General features: G+C 41.2%; 4 protein-coding genes across 6 annotated transcripts; 2 read left to right on the forward strand and 2 right to left on the reverse strand.

The window, feature by feature from the left end:
- Nucleotides 1–343: 343 nt before the first annotated feature.
- On the forward strand, nucleotides 344–7400 carry nfrkb (nuclear factor related to kappaB binding protein). Its single transcript, XM_079566842.1, has 25 exons — nucleotides 344–444; nucleotides 783–920; nucleotides 1004–1205; nucleotides 1275–1402; nucleotides 1482–1653; nucleotides 1737–1835; nucleotides 2000–2073; nucleotides 2141–2222; nucleotides 2320–2515; nucleotides 2588–2699; nucleotides 2772–2898; nucleotides 2966–3043; nucleotides 3123–3246; nucleotides 3320–3380; nucleotides 3453–3627; nucleotides 3711–3817; nucleotides 3907–4030; nucleotides 4115–4194; nucleotides 4270–4457; nucleotides 4582–4852; nucleotides 4942–5121; nucleotides 5229–5957; nucleotides 6071–6177; nucleotides 6990–7125; nucleotides 7236–7400. Exons 2-25 carry the CDS (start codon nucleotides 792–794, stop codon nucleotides 7374–7376), a joined length of 3822 nt encoding a protein of 1273 aa, XP_079422968.1. The 5' UTR covers nucleotides 344–444; nucleotides 783–791; the 3' UTR covers nucleotides 7377–7400.
- Nucleotides 7401–7741: 341 nt separating this feature from the next.
- tmem45b (transmembrane protein 45B) lies at nucleotides 7742–10173 on the reverse strand (the record flags this gene model as incomplete). Its single annotated transcript, XM_079566219.1, has 6 exons — nucleotides 10074–10173; nucleotides 9389–9586; nucleotides 9100–9306; nucleotides 8850–9034; nucleotides 7967–8109; nucleotides 7742–7853 (listed from the first exon to the last, which is right to left on the reverse strand). The coding sequence occupies exons 2-6, from the start codon at nucleotides 9576–9578 to the stop codon at nucleotides 7742–7744; spliced, it is 837 nt and encodes a 278-aa protein (XP_079422345.1). The 5' UTR covers nucleotides 9579–9586; nucleotides 10074–10173.
- Nucleotides 10174–10902: 729 nt separating this feature from the next.
- gng8 (guanine nucleotide binding protein (G protein), gamma 8) lies at nucleotides 10903–12905 on the reverse strand. 2 transcript variants are annotated; one of them, XM_079566471.1, is made up of 3 exons: nucleotides 12756–12905; nucleotides 11707–11801; nucleotides 10903–11154 (listed from the first exon to the last, which is right to left on the reverse strand). In XM_079566471.1, the coding sequence occupies exons 2-3, from the start codon at nucleotides 11788–11790 to the stop codon at nucleotides 11026–11028; spliced, it is 213 nt and encodes a 70-aa protein (XP_079422597.1). In that variant the 5' UTR covers nucleotides 11791–11801; nucleotides 12756–12905; the 3' UTR covers nucleotides 10903–11025. The 2 variants fall into 2 exon arrangements, with proteins under 2 accessions (XP_079422597.1, XP_079422596.1); XM_079566470.1 differs by having other exon boundaries at nucleotides 11707–11832; nucleotides 12752–12898.
- Nucleotides 12906–17876: 4971 nt separating this feature from the next.
- Nucleotides 17877–25302, forward strand: LOC306970277 (bromodomain-containing protein 8-like). Of its 2 annotated transcripts, none has more exons than XM_079566192.1 (20): nucleotides 17877–18374; nucleotides 18912–19008; nucleotides 19463–19532; nucleotides 19627–19676; nucleotides 19746–19868; nucleotides 19960–20040; nucleotides 20122–20186; nucleotides 20526–20653; nucleotides 20764–20949; nucleotides 21041–21119; nucleotides 21249–21386; nucleotides 21500–21657; nucleotides 21742–22213; nucleotides 22363–22406; nucleotides 22535–22782; nucleotides 23286–23378; nucleotides 23448–23516; nucleotides 23840–24122; nucleotides 24634–24678; nucleotides 24775–25302. In XM_079566192.1, exons 1-20 carry the CDS (start codon nucleotides 18356–18358, stop codon nucleotides 24832–24834), a joined length of 2508 nt encoding a protein of 835 aa, XP_079422318.1. In that variant the 5' UTR covers nucleotides 17877–18355; the 3' UTR covers nucleotides 24835–25302. The 2 variants fall into 2 exon arrangements, with proteins under 2 accessions (XP_079422318.1, XP_079422317.1); XM_079566191.1 differs by having other exon boundaries at nucleotides 17884–18374; nucleotides 20526–20668; nucleotides 24775–25301.
- Nucleotides 25303–25556: the final 254 nt, after the last annotated feature.

Consider the following 25556-nt stretch of genomic DNA (forward strand, 5'->3'; position numbering starts at 1 on the left):
TTTCAATTAAAAGTAATTTTAACCCCTTTGATCACTTAGCATATATGCTAAAGATTCAGATTGTATTTTTGTAATGTTATCTAGCTAATATCTCACTGTAAATAGTCTGTACATAAATGCAGCATTAACGCAAAACACCATAAAACAAGCCTTAACAATGCCTACCAGTAGTTATCGGGATTGGAAAGAAAGAGCAGCCAATATAGACAATCGTGGCAGATTAACAAGCAACATAAACGATAATATTGTTGTTTCAGATCACAGATAGTTTGGTCAATCCAAATCCCTAAACCGTCTCACCTTTGACCAGCAGGGGGCAGTAACGGCGCCGGTTTTAACGTGACGAAGAAGAATGCGGTGTCACAGTGAAACAGTTCCCCCTTCAGCAAAAACATTTGGAGCAAAATGGATTTGTAGTTATATCTATCAAAAACCATCGAAAGGGTAAGTGTTATTATTGTACTAATGCAAATATTTCCATTTGAATCGCTTTACGCATTTCATTAAGTTGTTTTGCTCAAGTAGTCGGTAAAATGATACAACTTTCAACACAACAGTGAGGGTAAATTTTTGAAACCGACCCAATACAATCAAATAACCTTTTAAGAAGCTCAAACCTTGGACGTTGTTATGCTGTGCTTTAAACTGTGTAACTTAGTGAGAAATATAAAAGACTATGATAATTCCCGAAATTAACCCTGTGCTTGAATAGTATAAAATCCGTGACCATTGCTATTCATTTCACTTTCTTATAGTGTAGTAACCATAGGTGTTTTGTGCAGGGCAGAAGAATGGACTCCATCGATCACATGCTGGCGGATCCTCTTGACTCTAAAGAGGGAAACAACAGTAGTAACATCACAGAGGAGTGTCTCCTGGGAAACTGCAGAGTGAGCCTTCCCGAGGACCTTCTGGAAGATGTGAGTTATTGAAGTACACATAAGCATAAACGATGGATTTGGAATACTGTGTTTTGTTATAATGTTTTCTGCATTGTTGACAGCCTGAAATTTTCTTTTCCGTGCTGAGTGAAAACACTTGGGGGGAAGTTCTGTCAGATGCTCAGAGGCAGCACCTTCATCAGTTCTTGCCACAGTTTCCAGACAACAATACTGCAGAACAAGATCATACCGTCACTGCCTTATTCAATGACCAAAACTTTCACTTTGGAAATCCCCTTCACCTTGCGCAAAAGCTATTCAGAGGTGAGGTCATATAAAATGATATTTGCCAACAATCAAAGCAATGCAATTATTAATACTTTCCCTCTACAGATGGCTATTTCAACCCTGAAGTGGTCAAGTACAGACAACTGTGCGCCAAATCCCAGAAGAGGCGACGACTGTACTCTCTTCAGCAATATTACCACAAGCTCCTGAAAAAGATTCTTGTCTCTAGAAAGGTATTATTTTCCCACAACAACAACAATAAGTCAACCAATCAATAATTCAAATTAAATGTCACATTTGCCGATTTCGTAGGAGCTTCTGGATTATGCCGTTCACAATGGTCAGGACAGTCCACCAAAACGAAAAGCTCAGAGTAAAAATCATGCTGAAATGCGTGAGCCGAGGGTTAGAAGAAGACTCAACCGCATACTGAAGGAAGTTAAAGCAGAGTGTGGTGATAGCAATGCATCCTCTTCTGATGATGGTAAGGTACAGGGTAGACTCCACACACTTTATTATAGCAATAAGATATTTTAATATGGCTTTTTTCCCCCCTCCTCCTTGCAGAGTTGTGGACGTCAGCACCCGAGTCGCCCTCATCTCCCACACCCACCGTATCTTTAAGGGTTCTTCCAAGCCTGTCAACTCAAGACATGAAGACAACAGGTGAGTGTTGGTGAATAAAATGAAATCGCCATTTATCATATTGGGGTCGTGCTGGACTGACTGTACCTCCACATGAAGAGGAACAGGCCTAAACATACAGTGCCTGAGACGAGGCGCCTGAGATCCAAAGTTGTTAATGAATTAAAATATTTGTTCCTGTATAGAAAAAATGGAACTGGGAGAACAGGACTTGAAGAGAATGTTGCAGAATCACCGGGAGAAGCGGAAACGCCAGCCAGTAAGTTCAGTTTGAGTGAGAAATACGTGGCCTGATGGTGAAAACCAATTAATAGTATGTTTTGCAGGACCACCCAGACCTTGTAACTTCTGACATTCACGTTGGAGACGTACTGTCAAGAGCAAACATGGGAAGAAAAGGGCCAGTTCGTAAGTAAAGATACAAAAAAATGAGTGAGATGACATTAGTGGACCGAGAGACATGAAACAGGATGTGATACCTTGAGTGTTCTTATTTTCCCCACAGCGTTATTCGAGCTGGCTCTTCCTAAAAAGAAAATAAAAGAAGAAAGACGCAAGAAGAAAATGAGAACCATAAAAGTGGAGTGTGAGGATCCCTGCGACGCTCTTGGTCCAACAGACTCCACTTCAGCTCCCCCGGCAAACATTATAAACGCCCTACCAGACCCGCCCTCTTCTCCAATCCTCAACATCAAAGAAGAGTAAGCCTCAACCTGCTGTTATCTTGAGAATATTTTTATGAAATGCGTTATACTGAACTGACTGTGTTTCAGAATGGTGGAGGAGGGCGACACCAGCCCTGTGGCAGTTGAAGAAATTGCCATTAGTTTCTTCAGTTTGTTGGAGAGTATATTAAGAACAGAAGCCCTTGCCAGCACATTAGTGGTATGTGCAGGGTTCAGATCCATAAGATGATTTTTACACATGTAATCCTCCTGCTCAATTCATATCTTGTAGATTGAAGAGAAAATCCAGCAGTGGCAGTCCTCTCCAGCCAGCTCCCTGAATGTTTGGTTTTCCTCGGCGTCTTGTTGGTCCGATCTGGTTCTTCAAGCGCTTCAGTTTCTTGCAGGAGAGACTAAAGGTAGCAAGTAGTTGGAGTTTGTAAAATAGTAATTGCTTTACTACAGTATTGGCTTCTCATTAATTAGATGGTCGCATGGCACTACCCAGTGGTTTCTCACCATTTGTGGAGTTTTCTGATGAGACGCAACAGTGGAGATGGATTGGTAAGAATCTTGTTTTGTTTTTGTTTTTACATAGCTTTGTTCATGCTATTAATATTTGCAATCAACCCTAATGTTTCAGGCCCCACTCAAGACACAGAGAAAGACCTCAGTGCTTTATGTCAACTGTGGCTGGACTCAAAGGATTTGGTCATAAAAACAGAAAATGAGGAAATACTAGAAATGACATCGCCCACACCGAGAGTGTAAGACATATATTATGATACTATGAAGTAAATGTGTTGCATTATTACATTTTTTTTTTTTTTCATGCCACAGATCAACTGATTATGTGGTTCGACCAAGTACTGGAGATGAAAAACAACTTTTTCAAATACAAGTAGGTTTTTGTCAAGGAGTAGATTTCTTATTACTAATTAAAGTCTGTCAACTGTTCTGTTCTCATTTACAGGAACAGCAAAGATATAACCAGCCTCATAAAGCCTTCACCTTCCGGATGCACGGATTTGAGTCTGTGGTGGGGCCTGTCAAAGGAGTGTTTGACAAAGAGATGTCCCTCAACAAAGCCAGAGAACACACACTGCTGCGCTCAGACAGGCCTCCATACGTGACGATACTGTCTCTGGGTTAGAAATGGGTTCTGTTTTACTGAACATGTTTTGTGGTGAAGGTATATCTTAAAATAATTTATTAATGATCATATGTGCAGTGAGGGATGCTGCAGCCAGATTACCGAATGGAGAGGGGACAAGGGCAGAGATTTGTGAGCTGCTGAAGGACTCCCAGTTTCTTGCACCAGAAGTCACAAGTGCACAGGTCCTAAAACCAAACCTTTTTTGTTTTTTCAATTTGAAAAATCCAAAATAAAATATGAATTGTAAAGAATGATTTGTTTTGTCATTTAGGTAAACACAGTAGTGAGTGGAGCTCTGGACCGACTTCACTACGAAAAAGACCCTTGTGTCAAATATGATATTGGCCGCAAACTGTGGATATATCTACATCGCAGCCGGAGCCAGGAAGAATTTGGTAAGCAATACACATAATGCATACCCTTACTGTGTGAACATAAATACATACATTGCGTACAAAACATTTGATTGTCTTGTCCAGAGCGAATCCATCAGGCTCAAGCTGCAGCAGCCAAAGCAAGAAAAGCTTTACAGCAGAAGCCCAAACCAGTTCCAAAGCTGGTGAGTTTGCCCTAAAAAATGGTCCCGAAATGAAATTGTGACACACATTATTTATCTTATCTTGTTGTGTTGTAGAAATCTGGCTGTAAAGAGGGACTAGTCAAACCTGGATGTTTGGAAGGAGGCGTAGACATAGTTACCACCCCCATGTCGCCAACTCCCACAACCCCAAACACGCCGGGAACGCCGAAGTCACCTCTGACCTCCACAGTCACTACTCCAACTAAATCAGTGGTACCCGACTCTGTTAAAACAAACCCTGGGTGGGTACAGCAACACAACCGCAACATTTTATTTTATTTTTTTACCTTCATTGGTACTCAAAAGTCTGATATGGATTTAAAACAATACACCAATTAATACTTCTCATTCTGTTTTTCTTTTTAGCATCCTTCTTGTCTCTCCTCCAACCTTGCCTCAGTTGGGAGCCATCTTGCCCACGAGTCAGGCAGCCGCTCAGGTTTCACAGGCCGTTACGCCCCAGCATGCGGCTCGTATCGTGAGCCACCTCGCCGCAGGTTCTCTTCCTCAGGTCCGCGTTGTTTCTGCTCAGCCTGGTCTCGCTACTGCCCAAGGAGGTCACCAGGCCACTCTAGTTCACCAAACACCCCACCAGATCCGAATGCCCGTCTCTGTGGCCGCAAAAGGCCTCTCACAGGTACGCACAAGTGAATCATCTTGTCTTAAAACCTACCTGGATGTTTTCGCTCTGCGTTGTTTGATATAAACAACACTGATTTTGTACAGGCTGTGGTGTCCGTGCCATTGAGGAGCCAGACCAGTGGTAGTCCAGTCCAGGTGCCCACCACTCTGTCTGTGTCCACTGTAACGGTCAATAAACCACAGGCAGGGTCTCCTGGTAGTCCTTCAAATGCTCCCACTTCCCCCGCTGTGCTTCAGGGAGTCAGCAGCCCAAACATCAAACAGGTGAGGTTGAACATCAGTAAGTAAATAGGCAGATGAGATTGAATATCTAAGAAATAATTCATATATTCATGTTCTGTTTTTTTGTTTGTTTTCTGTTTCCTTTGAAGGTGTCCATTACTGGTCAGTTGGGTGTTAAGACTGCAGGTGGAGCGGGAATCCCTATAACTGCGACAAACCTGCGCATCCAGGGCAAAGATGTGCTCCGCCTTCCTCCGTCGTCCATCACCACAGACGCTAAAGGCCAAACTGTCCTGAGGATCACTCCGGACATGATGGCAACTCTGACCAAGTCTCCGGTAGCGACTGTCAAACTCACCCCAGAGTTTTTGGGACAAGCTGCTGCTGCTGGTAGCAAGAGTATATCAGCAACTCTTCATGTGACTCCCACCCACCCTTCAACCACCGCAGCCTCCAGTTCTGCCCCAGGCCCTGGAGAGATACCCACCAGTAAAGCCACTAGCACTGCCTTGTTAAAAGCTACAGGAGACACTGCCATCCGTCTGATGCCCACTTTAGCAGTCACTATGGCTGATCAGAAAGCAAGGACTTTTACTACCGTCTCCTCCCCTGAAAAGAGCAGCGCCACTATTCGCATAATGCCTGGACTTGGTCTGATTCCTCCCAAACAGACTCAAACCATCACTATGGCGCCCTCTACAGGCAGTAAAACTTCAGCCGCCTCTTCGTGCGCCACTATGGTCACAATGGCTGCCAATATGGTGACCGGAGCGAAAGGACTCACTGTAGCCTCAGCCGCCTCGAGTTCATCCTTCACTTTAGGAACGGCAACAGCGACTGTGAGGCAGGTCCCGGCGACAATGGTCTCCACACAAACGGTAAGAATGATCTTTACATTGCATAAGACTGTAAGGCCTATGAGGACTTACAAAACAAAGCAATGTCTTGACATGTCATTTTGAATTATAAATTATTCTTTTTTGCCACATAGGGAAAGTTGCCTGCCCGGATCACTGTTCCTCTCTCTGTACTGAATCAACCACTTAAGAGCAAAAGTGTGGTGACAACACCTCTTGTGAAAGGAAGCCTCAACGCAAAGTAAGTGTAGGCCCCATACTCTCTGTGGTGTTATCAGCCCCACTTAAAGGAATAGGCCACTGTTTTTACATACTGAGATATGCTCTTACCTCACTTTAGCCAAGTTAATATATCCCCGTCTGGTATTTGTCCGTGCGCTCTGCCAGGCACACGGAGCACATACGCAGCCTCTCCCACATGTCACATAGCTCCAAAAAAGCTCACGATAGAAGCTACCAAGCTCTTCCACGTGTTCCCTATTTAAATAAAGTTACGTGAAGTGTTTTCATGCGAAGTATATTTACACAGAAATGTAACATGTCGATTTTATAAGCAAATAAAAAGGGGGACTATATTGTGAGGCGTAATGATACGAGGAGCAAAACGTCCGCGCAGTAACTCCTAAAGACTTCCCCCGCTCACTTCCGTCAATAACCTTTAGGAGTTACTGCGCGGACGTTTTACTCCTCGTATCATTACGCCTCACAATATAGTCCCCCTTTTTATCTGCTTATAAAATCGACACGTTACATTTCTGTGTAAATATACTTCGCATGAAAACACTTCACGTAACTTTATTTAAATAGGGAACACGTGGAAGAGCTTGGTAGCTTCTATCGTGAGCTTTTTTGGAGCTATGTGACATGTGGGAGAGGCTGCGTATGTGCTCCGTTTGCGTGACAGAGCGCACGGACAAAGACCAGACGGGGATATATTAACTTGGCTAAAGTGAGGTAAGAACATATCTCAGTATGTAAAAACGGTGGCCTATTCCTTTAAAAGGACCACCTGTTGTCTATGTGCGTTAAAGTAAACAATGTCTCCATGTGCAGTATTAGTAGCCTGGGGAGGAACATCATACTGACCACGATGCCGGCCGGGACGAAGCTGATCGCGGGAAATAAACCAGTCAGCTTTGTCACTGCTCAACAGTTTCAGCAGCTGCAGCAGCAGGGCCAGGCCACTCAGGTGAGGCCACTTTGCATGTTACATAAGTGCAGAGCGTATCTCATGCAGCTCAGTCTATACAGTACAGTATCTCCCCATGGATATTCCTCACTCACTTCTTTCTATTGTAGGTTCGAATCCAGACGGTGCCGGCGCCGCAGCTGCAGCAGCACATGGCAGCCGCTGGATCCCCCAAGTCTGTCTCTACTGTAGTCGTCACAGCTACTTCACCTAAATGCCCCCCTGACCCTCCCCCTGCCCCACCACAGTAAACACACGCTAGAAATTAACAGTCCTATATACCTGTTGTGTTTTGTGATCTGTCACAATGAAATGTAGTTACCAGCTGGTTCCTTTACTGTATTAACATTTCCATGTGGTGTCATTTAAATATGTAAAATGTCGTAACCTCATTCAATACAAACATGGCTCTATTTGAACTATTCTTTACTTTCAAAAAATTAACATTTGTTTTACAACATGTACAAAATGTTCATAAATACATAGATATTGTGTCGGTAGTTTTGTTTGTGAGACTTTCTTTTATACTTGAATAACAGTGAAATATAATAGTGAGTTTTACAGCCCATAACAAATGAATCCAACTGAACTGTAAAATGAAACCTTCAGCATGTGCCTATTCCTCCTCTGATTCTTGAAGCAAAGACTTCTGGGAACTAGATTCTGACGAAGTGTTCCTCATTCCAATCTCAATGTCTTGTCCATTTGCCGAGAATCTCCTCAATGTGCTTTACACAAGAGAGAAACACATTTTACACATCTTAAACAAGCTTCCACCACAGTCTATTGGCTGCATTAAAGTTATTTTTATAATGAATACAATGCACTCAAGTTTACTTACAGCCAAACCACACAGGACGTAGTAGTCACCAGGAGCACGGCGACGGCTAAATGCCAACAGAAGCACATTGTGACGAACATGACGTTGCCGTGCTGCTCCAACTCCCACTGTGGCCCACTCAGTGGGTACAGGACAAAACCAATCTGAAAAGACAAACATACAAATTCTATCCATAAGTACAATTTAAGGAATAAGCCAATAGAAGCTACCAAGCTCTTCCACGTTTTCCTTGTTTACATACAGTTACGTGAGTTACACAATCCAAGTATAGTTACACAATATTAAACATGTCGATTTTCTAATCAGATAAAAAGGGGTACTATATTGTAAGGTGTAATGACACCTTAGGCTAAAGTCGAAGTGTTATTACGCCTTACAACATAGTACCCCTTTATATCGACATGTTTAATTTTGTGTAACTATACTTGGATTGTGTAACTTTTCATGTAACTGTATTTAAATAGGGAAAATGTGTAACTTCACCCCAGTTTGGAGCTATAGGAATATGCTGGGAGAGGCTAAATGCTAACAATGTCTATGGTCTATATGCGTGACTGAGCGCACGCACAAAGACCAGACAAGTACGTATCAACTCGTAGTGTAAGTAAGAACTATCTCAGTATGTAAAAACAGTGGCCTATTTCTTTAAAAGTGGTGTTTTACGGGGGTGGGGGTAATGTACCTTGCCAAAACCTGATAAATTATACTGTTAAGTTTAAATAAATAATGTTGTGGTAGTAGTAGTTGATGCTGAGCCATTGTCATTTTAAAGCATTGAGTTGCATGTTTTCGCTGCCACTGGACCGAATCATTGAGGAGTTCAATTACAGGATTTATAACAAAGGACGTTTTAATGCATTTTTGTCGCGTGACAGTTTCTGACCTGGTAGAACCACGTTCCCTGCAGGATGAAGAGCCCCGCCCCCAGAAGCTCGAGGACGACGTTGTGCCTTATAAAGACCTCCAACATGGAGCAGGCCGCGCCCCCGAACACAGCCACCAGCAGCAGAGTGTGGATGTGGGCATCCAGGTGAGGACGCATGTTTACGTGATAGTAAAACAGAAACCCTGCACACACAGGACAACACTCAGCCACTCAGTATTATCATATTTGACTTCATTATACAACTTACCTTCAACAAACAAAGCCATGGACATAGAGAGGCGGTCCACACCAGCAGGCACCAGTCTGACGGTAGTGCAGGCGATCAGTGCGAACCCTGCAATCCCAAAGAACAGGTACATGGTGCTGTGCTGCCAGTTCATCAGCTTCACCCACGAACCGGCTGTGACCAGGTGAGCGTGAGGACCATCAGGTACAAACTGCTCCACCATTATACCTTTAATATAGAAAACCCCATGCTTGAGTGATGACGATCCAAGTCTGTGACAAGGATAATGTCAGCAGACCAAACAACTGACCAACAAAAGCAGCAAACATTTGGAAACCTCCTTCAAAGTAATGAATTTTCTTCAGGAAAGGAGGTGCTGTTTGTCTGCGTTTGGGCTGGTTCATCCTCCAGTAGTGACAGAGGATGTACTTCACTGTCAGCCAGATACCGAGCAGAAAGAAGAAAGAGCCTGGAATGGCATGTCCTCCAAAGTTGGCCATTTTCAGGGCTATGAAGACAACATACAACTCATTACAGCACATCATTTTAAATAGAAACTGCTGACTAAGGATTTGTTGCTTTATTTTAGTTATAATAAGCAATGAGCAACCCATTAACAACCAATCAGTATACAATAGAATTACTGCACATTTGCTTTCATAGATTTCTGTTCATTTTCTTTGTTTTATTTTGGTACATCTGTTGCCTATTTAATTCTATATTGTATGTTAACAGGATCTCTCTTACAAAAATTCTGTAATTGGGCAAATTATAAGACTTAGTCGACGATGACATAAATCCTTTACATGAAGTACCTGGTCAGTACCTGACGGTTTCTGCTGATCACCTCATTTGTTTTGCAAAGACAATATTCAGTGATGTAGGGCATAAATTCAAAGCACCGTGTAATGTGATACATTCGCTTGTCCATTGTAATATCGGTGAATTCATAGACTTTGAAGGAACGTGAGCGTTTTATCTACTGTTTTCAGTACATTCTTCATTATCATGCGCCTTTACGTTACGTCCTCGTCGGTCAGACAAGTTTTTCTTGATTTGCCCAGTTTGACTTCATGCTGCTCTTGTGGCCTTTGTGGCTTCCTTTCACCGTATAGCCATGCTCTGTTAAAACATGACTGTACCTGATTAGTTTGAAGACATTTCTATCTTAATAGGTAGATTTTATGTCCATTGGTGATTTATATTGGTTATATTACATAATTATAATATTAATTATTATTAAAAAAGGTCTAAATACACAGATTACTTGGCAACTACGTAGAATACAAACGTCAAGTCAAAGTCATACCTTATTCAGTCCTTCCGAGTTCCCAAAGCTTGTGCAAAATTGGGGGAAATGGTGTGATCTTTGCTGGGATCAGCTGTCAGTGAGGCGCGCTGCGTAAACTGTTTACACCTGTTGCACAGACCTGCTCCAAGGCAATGGCCCCACCCATCGCCGTGCACGAGCTCCACACACCTGCACGGAGCGAGAAGCCCGCACGGAAACAGCACAACAGGCGTTCATAAGCACCATATGTTTATATCACCTAGAGCTGTGAGGAATATAGTCTATGGAAATTGAAAGTTGTTGAAGCCAATACTTTGAACTGACCAAAGGCCTTCTCTTCTGTACTGGTGAGTGCATAAGGAAAGGTATGCACAACAAAGAGATTGATTGGCTAAAAATGTGCAAGCAGGTTAATAATAAACATACGTCAGCTGTGTGCAGAGGGAGGGAGGCACAGTTCAGGCAATAAAACAGACCTTTGTACTACATGAAGAAAAAAAAAGTTTATTGCCATCTATTTAATCCTATTTTTTCAAAGTTAAATGAGTTAAACATCAATATGGAACTTTTTATTGTGCTAAATATTATTTAAAACAACAATATTTAATCATTCAATATGACACATGTGTTTTTAAGGACGTATGGATGGTTTGGATTTACAGTATGACACAGAATAATTTCTTCTCTCTAAAGGGGTTTTCAGAGGAAGGGACAGGAGTCACCAGAGGATCCTCTTTGGCGTGATTTTCGCAGTAGGCCATGAGTTCAGCAGCAGCTTTAGACACCTGCAAACAGCACACACAAAAAATTTACAACTCCTTCATCTTAAAATCAAATACAAACTTTCTACACATTTTTGAATGTGAGAGAACAAGGTTGCCAAATTCCAATAAACTTCTGAATTTCACATGGCACTAAAACCTATTTTTGAGGCACAGTGTTATTTATGTGTTTTTTTTTTCCTGGGGCCTCCCCTAAAAACTTGAACTATTATTGCATTCTGTTGCATTTCAGGCCTTGTACAGTATTTTCTGCTGGCTTATAAGACCCCAGTCTGTTTAAATCCATATGACTCACCCAAATCGTTCATATATTCAAAAGCAAAAATATGCTTCTTTAGTTTTTAGTTAGTGTTATAAAGCCAAGCAAGTCCCAAATAAAGAGAATCCTTGATTGCATTTTTGAGTTCACTGAGCTTCACTTATGAATAAAACCACATCCCCTTTCTCTGCACTTGTGTTGTCTCACCAAGTCTGAACTGAATTTGAATGTGAGATACTAATGAAGGTACTTTTTGATTGGACATGTTTAATGGACGGAACATGTATATGGCTTACCATCATCCTCTCTATGTTGACCTCCAGCTTTAGTTGCTCCACTGTCTTTCGGGCATCTGCAATCTTGGCCATATTGTTCGACATCCTACACGCCCCTGATGTCAAAGAGCGACCATGAAAAAAAAACTATAAAAAAAACAATGTAATTATATATTAAACCGTAAGACATAGGCATCATCAGTTTTGTGAGAGTGGTACATGAAGAAGATAAGAGGCAGACTTGCTGAAGAAGAGGTGAGGATTATTTTTTATCAGAAATGAGAGAGATCAAGAGGAGGAAATCTACTCAGACATGGGGAGAACGGCCAACTCCACACAGAAAGGCACTGCAAGGCCAGGCATGTGAATTCATTGGTACAACATGCAGATATTATAGCTGACAGACAGGGGTTTATAAAGAGGAGATTGTGGATTTGCCACTTCCTATTACAGAACAAGAATCCTGTGCATTGTTCTGAAAGAAGGAACTGTAACAATCCCTAATTTTCTGAACTGTTTCCACGATGAGAATATTGCCCAGTGATTGCAGGTGACTATCCTGTTTGACTCGATTCTGTTTCAGTTTGGCTCCTTATTAATTGTGCTCTGTGGGTCTCAGCTGCAAGTGGCAGAGGCTGGTCTCAGAGGAGGGGCGAGGAGAGGGAGGGGTCCTCCGGAGGGAACCATAAGCACTGCAGAGTGTAAATACAGTTATCCCTACATTAACACTTTGCAACTCTTTCCAGCAATATTGTGTACACACTTTTACTATGTTACATACTTCTAATAACCACTACATTTTCAAGGGTGCGTTTACACTGAAGTGACTCGACATGTGAAAATCCTAAAGTTCCACATGAAACTTCAAAATAACAAATGTCTAATTGCTGATGTAATTTTGTTTGCAAAGCATGGAAAAAAATATGGGTAATAGATATAAGTATTGCGTGCCTTGTAGTAGAAATACATGTACAAGTAAAATTAATCAACATGCTTATCATGGGAGGACTAAATCACACGTCAAATATGAAAAAAAACAAAAAACATTATAAATACAGCATTAAACTCACCTGAAGGCCAGCGTAAATGTCTACTGATGTGATTCAGGTCTTGACCCGGTCCGGTTACAGCATCAGCCTGGTGTTGGTGAATGGAGTGATGAGGAGGAGTCGGTGGGTCTTCAGTACGTTCCACCTTCACATAATGAGGTGTGGTTCAGCCTCCACAGCTCAGTGCTTTCAGGCGGCATGTGGCGTGTGACCTTCATGTGCTTAGGTCTCAGCTCACTCATCTTAAACTTGCAATAGACATAGAAAATGTTACTGATTAAGAGCACATGTAGATGTATATGCTATACTGTACTGCACCAGTAAAGTGGTGGATCCATGGAGCAGTGGTAATTGATAAGTGATGTTTTTAAGTGATGTGGCTTCGAGACCTTCCACCTATGTATATCATGACCACGATCCAAATGGAAATATCAACCATTATGACTTGGAAACAGGCAGCAACCCACTGAAAACAGTCCAACCACTGACTTTTGAGTCCCCACCACTTGAGAAGCACTGCTATGGACTGATGTTCCCTGTTGGTAAGTGATTATAAAAACTACGCTTTTAACATGAACAATGAAGTGACTGATTATGAATTAATAGCAACAATAATAATAAAATAATAGTATAATAAATGAACCAATAATGATATAATAGCACAAAATATAAAATAAATTACATTTATTAATAAATCATATAATGTGGGCGTAAATAACATAATCAATAATATTGTGTCCATTAAAAGTACTTAACTTAAAACAATAAACAACAAGGAACAAATTTTGGTGACTCGTTGTTATTGGCAGTGATGGGTATTTGTAATTATTGAGTTTTCTTTCCCTGTCTTGGAACCAGCAGAATGTTGTAACATAAATATTGATGATTGTATAGTCACTGGAATATGATAAAATGACTATATGTCATATCTTCTTTGTGCATAGTTAATGAATGTATCTATTTCTTAAGTACGAAAGGGGGTAGGCTCTAACAAGCTGAAGCTTCTGCCTACTCCTTTTGAGCATCATATCCACGTTATTTATTTATCTATTTGGCTATTCACCTACGCATGTATCTTTCTTTTGCTTGATTACTGTGCTGAACTCTGCTCCTATAAAGAACTTTGTGGAGCTCAGATGCTCAAATAAAAAAGATGAATTAAATTGAATTGAATTGAACATTGTACCCAAAGTTTCCATAAATGAATCTCATCCCCGACTTGCTCAAAGTGATAAGCAACAAACTAACTAATGACATTTGAAATTTCCAACAAAGCAACATAAGACAAGATTACCTTTATTTGTCCCACTGTGGGGAAATTGTATGGTTGCAACAGCGAAGGAGAAAAGAGCAGCATTTGAATAAGAAGGAAACAAGTGGAAACACCCATCCTAGTCCTTGTAATAGCCTAATTAAGATATCCAACACTCTTCCTCAGAGATGTAAGTATTTAAATATCTTGGCTTCAGTTCAGCTCTTCATGTTCACCTCTCCTGTAGAGCAGACAGCAGTAGGAGGTAAAGCGAAATGTCAGGCGCATCATTAGCATTTGTTTCTCTGTGGTAATTGATCTCACTCAGTGCAGCGCTGGTGCCAGTCAATATCACTACACAGAGCCACAGGTGTGTTAGACAATTTCAAGGATATTTAAGACCGGTGAAGACAAGTGGTTGGTTATTCGTGTAACAAACCAATTATTATACTAAAATAAGTCAAGTAAAGTAAGGAGGGGAAAAAAGCGCTCTGTGGAGTATGGCAAGAAAAACACACCCACAGAGAGGACTTCAAAACAGGAATGTTTCCCTCAGCGCCATCTGCAAGCAAACGAATAGTTCTGTATGTCTTATGTGCATATTGAGAATGATTCACTCACTATTTCAATGGAGGTAGGCTTCCAGATGTGACTCAGGGGACATGAACAATCCATGTTTACTGAATACGACACAAAGAGGCTAAAGGCTCTGCTTCTGGGCTTCCTAGTTTAACAATCTGGTTTATCAGCATTAATCATTAAGTCTATCCATTGAAGCTTTTAGAGATAGGCTTGCTAAACAGAGTGTATAGTAGTTGATAGGTCATAAAGCTGTGGTTCATTTCAACATTTCAAACAAAGAACCACTTCATTTAAATGTGCACTATGCATGTTTATGTTCAGTTTTTAAAGTTACAAAGAAAAGTTAATATTAGTGCGTATTGGGCCTTTCAGTGACACAGTGGCTGTATGGGTGGTCACCTTGGCGCCTTTGCTTTCCATTGATGCTTCAGGCTCAATTTCATTTCATTTTTAGGATTTCTGGTTTTCGAAATGGAATGTATGTGTAACCATGGAAACGGTTCAATCAGCAGTGAAAACATAAACAACAAACGATCCTGGAGCGTCCTACAGGTCATGGGGATGACCGCTGGGTCACTGAAAGGACAAATCTGCACTAGTAGTAGCATAGTGCGCCTTTAAAAAAGAAAACCCTGCCTTTCCAGGTGTAAGTGAGAAGCACTGTCGTAATGTTGTAATGATATAATATAAATACATTGTTTACATTTAACTTGAACAACTTGTGAACACTGTAAAGCAGCACTGTAATGATGAACCACTCACATCTGAAAATGAGGACGTTAAATGCCCAAATGGAGAGGCTTTCCATGAAGGACAATGTGAGTGGCCTTTTTTGTTTCTTAACCTAAACTATGATATTTTCATTATAGGCTATTTCTGTGGTTCTAAAACTTTTCACAAGAAGCAGAGCAATTCTGGACGAAAATGTCAAAAATGGACCTGAATTGAACTACATGCTTTAACTGGATCTAAACCATGTCTAAACCATCAAACTTAAATGTATTACTAAAGCATAAACAATACTTCAGTTTGAACACCTCTTGGCTGCTTGACTACTTTTTAGGACGGGTAACTATGGATTAAGCAAATACTTACCTGTGGGGAAAAGGTTTTGTGCATTTCCAATGGCAAGTTATATTTGTTGCAAAAAAACAACATATGCGGTGCAATGAAATACACTTGTTTATATTATTTTACAGCGCCCTCAAAGGAACATAGTAGTCGAGGAGGAGATCGTGCCACTGCCTTTCTACTCCAGAAAACCCTCATCCACCTCAGAGATGACCAGAGCATCAAAAGGCGACGACAAACACATTTTACCACCACTGCTGGAAAACATGAAGAGCATAACAACTTCTAATGCATTCAAGCTACCCCCTGTAGCTCCAAATGGGTTCAAACTGCCACCACTAAAAAAAAGAAATGATGCCGGGATGGAGCTTTTTACAGGAGGAACAGAGAAGGAAATTATAATCGCAGGCAAAAACAAAAGCATCATAGCTAAAAAGTGGGCACCTGGAGAAAGGAAGACGCAGTGCCCTTTAATAGCAACTCCGACACCCCCTTCGACCCCTCGACCGCTTACTCCACGCAGCATGAGACAGCCCAATGATTCAAGGGGTGAGTAGTAATGCAATATGAGTGGGTACGACTGAATTTACCATGCCATGTGATTGAAAAAAGCATAATACCCCCTTTTTAATGTCCCTTCCCTGAATATACTGTTGATTTTTGGACATAACTAAGTAAAGCAAAGGCTACATCTGTAATTTTGCGGGTTTGTATTCTCTCGGTAATAGTATAGCTACTCTGGATGATGGTCAGCTTTTAATATTTTTGCAGAAGTAAGTGTTTTCAACTCTTACCTACTGAATGATTCTGTTTTTCCCCACCAAAGGCAAAAGGCTCCACTCAAGACAGGGGCTGTAGGGACGGGACAGCAGCTTCAAGTACTTGGCATCCTTCACATGAAAATAAAGACATGATAATAGCTAAGTTGGGATTTATTGACTTACAATTTTATGATCAAATGATATATTAAGCCCCATTCACACATGCACACATGATATAACATTGAGGCTACATTGTAACATTTCATAAGTCCACCTAAAAACAAATCCAGGAGAGACACTGCAGGTAAATCATTTGAGATATCGACATGAAGCTTTTGCTGTAGATTACGCTAAATATGAGAAAACAATGTATTACGAGTATTTGGTGATTTTATGTTTTCATATAAAAATAAGGCCTTTTATGCCTAAAAAACGGCCAAAACATTCCACATATTTTTGGTGGCAAAATCTGAATCATGGATGGATGGTTTAAATGTATGGTTTTATTATGTTGACATATTACGAAGACTTTTTCAGAGGGGATTTTGGATTTCTTGTTTAGTTTAAAAATAAGATGTTATTTAATGGAAAAATCTGACAAAACCTTCAAAATATTGTAAAGTCCAAGACTGGAAAGTTGGAGATACCGTCGCCGCAATGTGAGAAAATGTATTTTGAGAAAATGGCTCTTGAGATGACAGTTTTCCATATAAACCTATGGAGAAACAGTGCAATCATTAACATGTTATTGTGAAGATGAGGTATTTTGTTTGTTTTCATGTTCAAGTTTATCTGTTGAGTAAACAAATTGGCCCTAGACCTGAAAATGGAAAAAATGACTTTTGCCTGCAGTGTCTCCCCTCTTTCCCAGGGGTACAGGGACAGGAGTACGAGAGCCGAGCGTTTGGCATGACAATATTTCAGTTCAAAAAGAAGATGAAACTGAATTGCATTCCAATATGACTTTAAAAGAAAAGTACATTTTAGTGATATTTTCCTGCCAAAGGTTTCAATTAAAGAGAGTTTCAAGCCTTATTTCAAACATAACACACAACCTAAATAATCTACTAATAAATCTGAGTTTAGTTGATCATTTAGCTACTAAGTAATTGGTGGCACCCTGGAGATAAAATAAGTAGAAATGACAAAAAAGGTTGGGAACTTAATCTAGACCATAGAATGTAGATTATAGAGGCTACATTTTGTATGCTAATAAATGTATTACATCATAATTAACCTGAGGGATTGTCAGTCACCAGAAGCTGTTCAATTTGCATAGGTCTACACATACGTGACAGTGTGGATTTGCATGTTAACATCATAATTAGTGCTCGACCGAGGAGAGGAGGCGGTTTGGATTGTAGCGTCCGCGTGCATCTTTTTTTGCAACAAAGTAGTGGAGCTGAACGCGGCCCCTTCAGCGCACTCTTACATCCTCCTCTGTAATCAAGCCTCAACAACGTCATCGTATGGTGTCTTAAAATATTTACCCATTACTTTGTTCAGAAACCAGGCTAGTTTAGCACGGTGGGCAAAGCAACAGCGCAGCATTGTGACTTGTGAGTCAGACTGAGTGCGCGAGGTGGGCGTGTAGACGCACCGCGCGGAGTGGACCGATGAATGACGTGCGTAAGTACCGAGAGCGAAACGTCTCTTTGGGCTGTCACTTCACCTCCGGGCTTAGCTGTGACGAGGAGGGTTTACCAACGCACAAGGCAATGAGAAGGTCTTTTACCACAGAAGAAGAGATTTGGGGGTGTGTGAGCTAGCGGGTAGCGTTAATCCTGAAATTACCAGCAGCTAATACCCAGTCAGTGAGAGTACGGCGGCGTGCGCTCAATGGTCAAGTACAGAGCTCCCCATTGAGACATCATCTGAGCCAGCCTTGTGCGCAGCTCCCGACAGCTACAACTCTGTCTCAACCAAGATGCATTCGGGATCTGGATGACAACAAGATGGCTAGTGGCATTGGAAGTAAGTAACAGTACAGATGCATGGATCATGGCATGCTATCCGCTACTAGCAGCACATCGCTGTGTTGTAATGTTACCAACTTCCTGCATGGCTGCCTCTGCCTCCACTCCCCGCGTGAAGCCTGGACTGAGCCGGGCATCACTGTGGAGGCTTTGTTTACCCATAATCAGCACAAGAAACACGTTTGACCTGTGACAGCTGACTCTACTTGGTAATTACTGGATAATTACAACAAGCCCAGGTGCAGACGTGCGCAACCGATCTGGAAGATTTTCAGATTTTTATAAGGCCTATTATTTTCTTAATCAGCTTTCCCTCATGTGTCATTACAGTCTCGATACAGTATCATCCTCTATACTTGGGTGTGATTTCTTGTTGTGATTCTTATAACTTGTTGACCCTGTGTAATTAACGTGAGTGAAAGCTGTGCAGAAGACTGTAATTAAACAATCCTGAAGCTGGATTTATTCAGTCTTCACTGTCTTCACTCATCCCAGACACACAGTCCAATAAATGTTTCTTATTGTCTTTTTGCAGAACACAAGTTACTTGTCATTGGCCCAACGGAGCCATGGTCAGTGAGAGAAAAGTTATGTTTGGCTACATCGGTGATGAAAAGCGGAGACCAAAACTGGTACAGTATTTTCATGTACATCTGTTATTGTTGTCAGTGGGGGGCCCTTGTGAAACATTCTTGCCCCGGGCCCCAGCAAGTCTGACAACGGCCCGGTCGCACTCATGCTCTGAGGGACTGACAGTGTGAACATTCAGAAGCTAGTTACATTTTTAAGACAATATTATAAGCACTATACGCTACATCTTTCAATTCATTTGGTGGTAAAAATCAATGTAAGCATAAGCATTTTCTTTGCCAGTGCTTTTCTGTAACTAATTGCTGAACATTTAATATTTTAAACGATTCAGTAGGTTGTAGTAATTTGCAACCACTTTGTCATGTTCTATTCACTTTCCTTTAGCGTTACTCTTGTAGAAACGATGTGAAGATTCTTGTGAAAGCATGTTGTACTAATTTTGTTGCCAAAAGTAGATTGACTGAGCTTGACATTTTCTTTTTTCTTACTTTTCAGGGTTTCTGTTAGTCGTGCGATCAAACCATTTGCCGAACCTGGAAGACCACCTGACTGGTTCTCTCAAAAGGTGTGGTATATTTAATGGTATATTCAGAATATTAATAGATGTTTGTATGTGACTCTGTATTTTACTTTTTGTGTGCTTGATGTTTATTTCATAGCATTGTGCATCAAAATACTCTGAGCTCCTAGAAACAACAGAGGCCCCAAAGTAAGTGTGCCTGCTTTAAATGTACTGGATGGGCAAAACAATGGTTGACACTTTATCTGATATTAATAGACGAAAGCGTGGAGAGAAAGGTGAGATTGTGGAAACTGTGGAGGATGTGATTGTTCGTAGACTGACGGCAGAGAGGATTGATGAGCTTAAAAGACTGATTAAAGAAACACAGGAGAATCACAGGTAGGAAAAACCAAGATAATATGTATATAATGCATTTATGGTGCATATATGTTGAATATCCATCAAAATCATGTATTTTCTGTTTTCATAGGAAGCTGAAAAGAGAGGCAGAGCTTATCCAGGCAGGGCACCTTGATTCAAAGCTAGAGAATTTGTGGGAAGACATCCAGCAGTAAAAAATATAGATATATATTTTTCTACAGCTAGGCATTTTGAGGTGTAAAAGTAAGTTTACACTTATATCTATTTACAGGAAGAAAAAAGTGGAAGCGGAGGCAGCTGAGTTAAAAAGAAAGACCACCGATGCGGCATACCAAGGTAGTTTACACATATAAATTACACAAATACTTTTGTTTAATGTGAAACTATATAGATATTCATATGAGCATTCACTTATGTGATTTTAGTGTACATTTTTGTAGAAAAACAACCAAATGTCCAATGTTGCAAATTACGGTAACACAAAAGGCTACCTAATAAACTAGGCTTTTCTATAATGCATATGTGTTAGTAACTTAAAAACAATATTTGAATATGCCAAGTTAACTTTTACATTTTTGAAAAGGAGTGAGTAGACGTCGTTTTTCTTAGACCGCTCTGGGTGACCTTACCCAGACACAAATGCATTAATGTTGTGCTTTTGTCCTGCTTTTTCAGCCAGACTGGCATTAAAGTTAGCTCCTAAGCGAATCCCTGGTGTTTCCATAAATTCACCCACAGGCGGTGGCTCTCCAAGCCAGGAGTTATCACCAGGAGACCCTCTGGAATGCTTGACTTCAGAACTGGTGTCTCCAAAAAGTGTAAGTTTGTGACCAGGGGATATTAGTCCCTTTTCAAGTCTATATTATGGATCTTTGAAATCAAGTCTGTGTTATTATTCTGTTTCTATGTTCAGAGTTTGGGATCATCTCAGTTGATCACACTGGGTTGCTCTGGACCTGGTGCAGACGAGGGCTGCCATGTTTCAGTTCTGGATGACTCACAAAAGAAGCTCTTGACTCAAAAGGCCACACCACCACCTTCCCCTCTGCTGTCTGAGCTGCTGAAGAAGGGCAGCATCTTGCCCACAAATGCCAGATTGGTAGTTGAATTTGAAGATAATAAACATACTAACCAGCTAGTTTTTGTCTACACATAATACAATGACATGTACATTTATGTTTGTTTTGAAGATTGGAGATGGGGAGCTCTCAGCTATTCACATGGTAGATGCTGGAACACCACCTGGTCTCACGGCACCTCAGCCCCCTGGTACATTATTCTTAAAATACAGTGTATGATTAGCTATTAAATGTATACTTTATGGTGTGTTGACCTCTAATATCCCAGTAATAATAACTGACCTATATGTTAAGTGTGATAATGTATGTTACATGGCAGGTGCACCAATGCTGTCTCGTCTGTTGGAGGCAGGGCCCACTCAGTTTTCAGCCCCATTAGGTTTTATGGTCAGCGGAGACACAGCCCTCTCTAGAGTCTCTCCTGTTACAGAGGACACAGATGCTTCAGCATGTGCAGGTCTGGTCATGCACTTTGTAGAGCACACATACTATGCATAACTGCGTTATGAGTGATCAGCATGAATGGACAGACCATTTATGCACTCTTAAACACCATTGTGTTTTGTGCAGTGAAAAATGCAATGACGTCACCGGGCTCTGGGTGCATGGGGGTCCCTCCTGAAGATAAAGAGTCTGAGCTGAGCGAGGAGGATGTGAATGTGGCATATATAGGAGATGAACTGGATTTAAAGACGGTCGGGGATATCATTGCCATTATTGAGGACAAGGTTTTAACATTTTCGTCAACTCCGTTCTACATAATGTATATCAGAGTCACTGCTTCAGGTCACCTTATATTGTTTGACTTACAGGCAGACGAGAGTGCAGAGGCTCTGGATGCAGCAGCAGTGGAAGCTGCTCTGTCTCTTTGCGAGGAGAGTGGACATACTCTAGGTGCTGCTTGGGCCTCAGGGCCTTTCCAGCCTCAGGACAGTGGCCATACAGTAGCCCCCATAGTGGGTCCAGGAGCCCCACAGTGTCCGTCTCATCAGAGCAGCCCAGTGCCAAAAACAGAGTTACCAGCACATAGAGAACGTTCTCTGTACAATAGTCAAGATAATTGTCTTGGAGTTTTACCTAGAGGACTGAAATCCCTATCGACAACATCCTTGCCTTCATGCAACTCCGCTCTGGAGGCCTGCCCCTCCAGAGCACCCTCACATTGTGGATCACTGAGAAAGTCTGCAGATGATGGGCAACAGGTCAATCAAATTACAACAAAAATAACTTTAAAATGTGAGAGTGACAAGTGGACACACCACAGACTCGACAAAGGACACAGAGGTTGGTGCATCACCACCAGAATAAATATTACATTTTCACCAGCTTCACATTGCATGTTTCAGAGAAGTTTACATAATATTATTATTATTATTTTGTTTATTTGCTTTTTTTGTTTTGTTTGCTATTGTTCATCTTTACTACCTTGGCAGACTCCGTATTAGAAGATAGCCCACTGACGGAAAGGAGTCTCAAGGTATAGCACCCATTCAGGATAGAGCATTACATTTGTTGTACTCTCTCAATTGCATGGTGTAAGATCGGTGGTTTCAATGAATCATAAATCTTTTAATATTCTTGTGTGTCTCATCTGCAAATTTGCAGGACATAAAGATAAAAGATGAACCAGACATTGACGCAGCACAAACAGACTGTGAGAGTTCTGGTGCTGAAAACTGTGGCGTCAAAGTGGAAGAGGATGATGCCTTTCTGTCAGAGCTAGAGGGCGACATGGAGCTGGAGCCTGCAGCCAGTGAGAGTGAGGATGGATACAGTCTGCACACCGCCTCCTCCTCGCTCCACCTCAACACAACAGCTGACTCCATCCCCAGTAGCCCCGCCTCCTCTCAGTTGTGAGTGAAAAGCCCCGCCCACAAAACAGGCAAATGTAAAAATGTTTAAAATAGCGTTTGCGTATTACATAAAATAGACATAACATTATGACCATCCCCAATACAGCTTTATAAAAACTGCTGTTAGGTATTAGGGCTACAAATTGCTCTGACTGAAATGATTTAGGAACGACAGTATCCTTCACTAACAACAAATATCAAGGCTTCATTTTTAAAACCTGCAAACCTACAAGCATGTAATGAAATCTGTGTGATAGTTTTAGTTTAGCAGTTCATATTTCAGTCTTCCCTTACTTGTTAATATTCATATACTATATACTCTAATCTGTACTCTTGCAGTATCATAGACCACTCTTATTTCTCTCTTCTATCTTTTACTGGTCATAATGTCATGTCTGTTATGCCTGTATATATTTGCTAGACCATAGCAGTGTAACAGGTCTCACATTACGCTTTATTAAAAAAAATACTGTGCTCAGCTGTTCCTGTTCATATTGTTACAGTTCAATGTGCAGTGAGGATCAGGAGGCTTTGCAAGCGCACAAGATTTGGAAGAAAGCCATTATGTTAGTGTGGCGTGCAGCAGCCAATCACAGGTCTGAACAATTTTTAATATGACCCCAGACATGTTTTAGAGATCAAATGAAATTGTTTGTATGTCATAGGTACGCCAATGTTTTCCTGCAGCCAGTTACAGATGAAATAGCACCTGGATACCATAGCATTGTGCACAGGTAGGACATGTTGAATTGTGCATATCACTGAACTCATTATTCATTCAGCAATAAATATAATGGTGCAGTAGGTTCGGGAAGCTTTTTTTATTATGTTGTTTGGACCTGTAAAGGTTAGTGAAAAATGCTACATTTTCCTTTTTTCCAGAACCGTATATATAATATATAAATATATTATGTAGAATAGCCATTCCCAAAGCCACTCCCTCACCCTAACAGAAGAAATCACTATTATTCTTATACTATTGCTATTATAACTTTTATACAGTTGACACACAGACAACACAAGCCCACACAGTTACACTAGCTGTTTGGTTTTGAAGGCCCATGGATCTCGCCACCATCAAGAAGAACATTGAGACCGGCTTGATCCGCACCACGGCCGAGTTCCAGCGGGACATAATGCTGATGTTCCAGAACGCAGTCATGTACAACAGCCTGGACCACGACGTGTACCACATGGCCCTGGAGATGCAGCGGGACGTCCTGGAGCAAGTGCAGCAGTTCTTGGCCACACAGCTCATCATGGAGACCAGCGAGTCCGGCATCAGTGCCAAAAGCCTGAGGGGCCGGGACAGCACACGCAGACAGGACTCCACTGACAAGGTGCTGAGAAGGGCTCACCACCACTAAGTATGGAGTGAATGATGACTAGAGGGTAGCACTTTGAGAAACTTGGCAATACAGGCTTGTAAAGGGCAATACGAGTGTAAGCTATTATTATGAAGGAACGCAAGTGAGGAAGCAGTGTGTGAAAAGCATGGGATGTGAGGAAATATGCATTAATTTGTTAAAGGGCATCTGTTATTGTTCTTCGTTCCTCCTATTGGAGCTTGGTTTATTACAGTTCTGCCTCCCAGTAGTAAAATTCTATATCCTTATAAAAATGTTGAACTAAACATTTCACATTAGGTTTCAGCAATAACCTGAAAAATGATTTGGGTAGTCAGTGCTTAATCACGAGACTTTGGATTTATGGACATTTCTTGGAAAAGGATCGGCAAATGTGTAAAAATGTAAACATTGGTTTGAAATGGGCAGCTAACTGAGCCACCTTTGCTTTATTTCCTTTTCATTTCTGAGTCTAACTCTGATGTGTGTCATTTTGCACTTACAGGACTCTGTCTCCATGTCCTCTCCTGCCTTTCTCCTTTCTCTTTTTGTAAGTACCCTGTTCTCCTGGCGCTATACGTTTCTTCTCCATCATCCTTTATATACACTGGGGCAGAAATACATTTTGGACTCTGCTTTTGTGCAGGACGGAGGCACTAGGGGGCGACGTTGTGCCATGGAAGCTGACCTCAAGATGAAGAAATGAATTCTGGGAAATGTTGGCTCAGCTTGACAACATCGAGCTGTGAATAGTGCTGCATGGATGCTCCTTTTAATGCAGTTATTGTAACATGGCGTCTTATCAATGATTTGCACTCTATGGATAGACTATAAATGTGTCATTTGGGTCGTCCACGGACAGGGCTTAACAATTAAAGGTTACAAATGGGCATTTACGTACTAAATGTTTAACAAAGCTATAAATGAATTTCTTAGGCCTCTATAAAATGTGCGTGAGTTAAACAGAAGAGGCCAAAGAACATATGCTTATAAAATACAAATAAAACCTTTATCAGTATCTGCCTATATGCACTGTGGTACCAAGTATTTGAGATATTTTTGTCACTCGTTATGTTTGTCTGTTAACCTGTAGGTAAACTCTGTCAAGTGCTTCAATATATTTATTTTCAGTGTTACTTGATCCCAGCCTGTACTAATCTGTGCTCTCGATTTCAAATAAACGTCAACCTACAATCAATAGGTACAACGCTTCACTCAGTGCTTAATTTGTAAATTAGTATTTTCAGGAACACTTTTGGTCTGATGTGATGGATTGGGGGAACAGGCCAACACATTTGCCGGAACACTCTCATTAGACACCATTGTATCAGATACATTTTTTGCCAGATCCTCCAAAATGTTTCCCGGATCCATTACACTGAAAAAAATTGAATTGGGGGAATGCGTTCCCCCAAACGGGGGATCAAA

Source organism: Gobius niger (genome assembly GCF_951799975.1).
Source record: "Gobius niger genome assembly, chromosome: 11".
In the NCBI taxonomy this organism is placed as follows: Eukaryota; Metazoa; Chordata; class Actinopteri; order Gobiiformes; family Gobiidae; genus Gobius; species Gobius niger.

Coding starts and splice junctions, on each gene's coding strand:
- nfrkb (XM_079566842.1), top strand. CDS start 792: ATGGACTCCATCGATCACATGCTGGCGGATCCTCTTGACTCTAAAGAG. Junction 3,381..3,452: donor AACAACTTTTTCAAATACAA/GTAGGTTTTTGT, acceptor TCTCATTTACAG/GAACAGCAAAGATATAACCA. Junction 7,126..7,235: donor AGCAGGGCCAGGCCACTCAG/GTGAGGCCACTT, acceptor TTTCTATTGTAG/GTTCGAATCCAGACGGTGCC.
- LOC306970277 (XM_079566191.1), top strand. Junction 19,677..19,745: donor GAAACAACAGAGGCCCCAAA/GTAAGTGTGCCT, acceptor TGATATTAATAG/ACGAAAGCGTGGAGAGAAAG. Junction 24,123..24,633: donor GACAGGACTCCACTGACAAG/GTGCTGAGAAGG, acceptor TTGCACTTACAG/GACTCTGTCTCCATGTCCTC.
- gng8 (XM_079566471.1), bottom strand. CDS start 11,790: ATGTCGAACAATATGGCCAAGATTGCAGATGCCCGAAAGACAGTGGAG. Junction 11,155..11,706: donor TCAACATAGAGAGGATGATG/GTAAGCCATATA, acceptor TGCTGTTTGCAG/GTGTCTAAAGCTGCTGCTGA.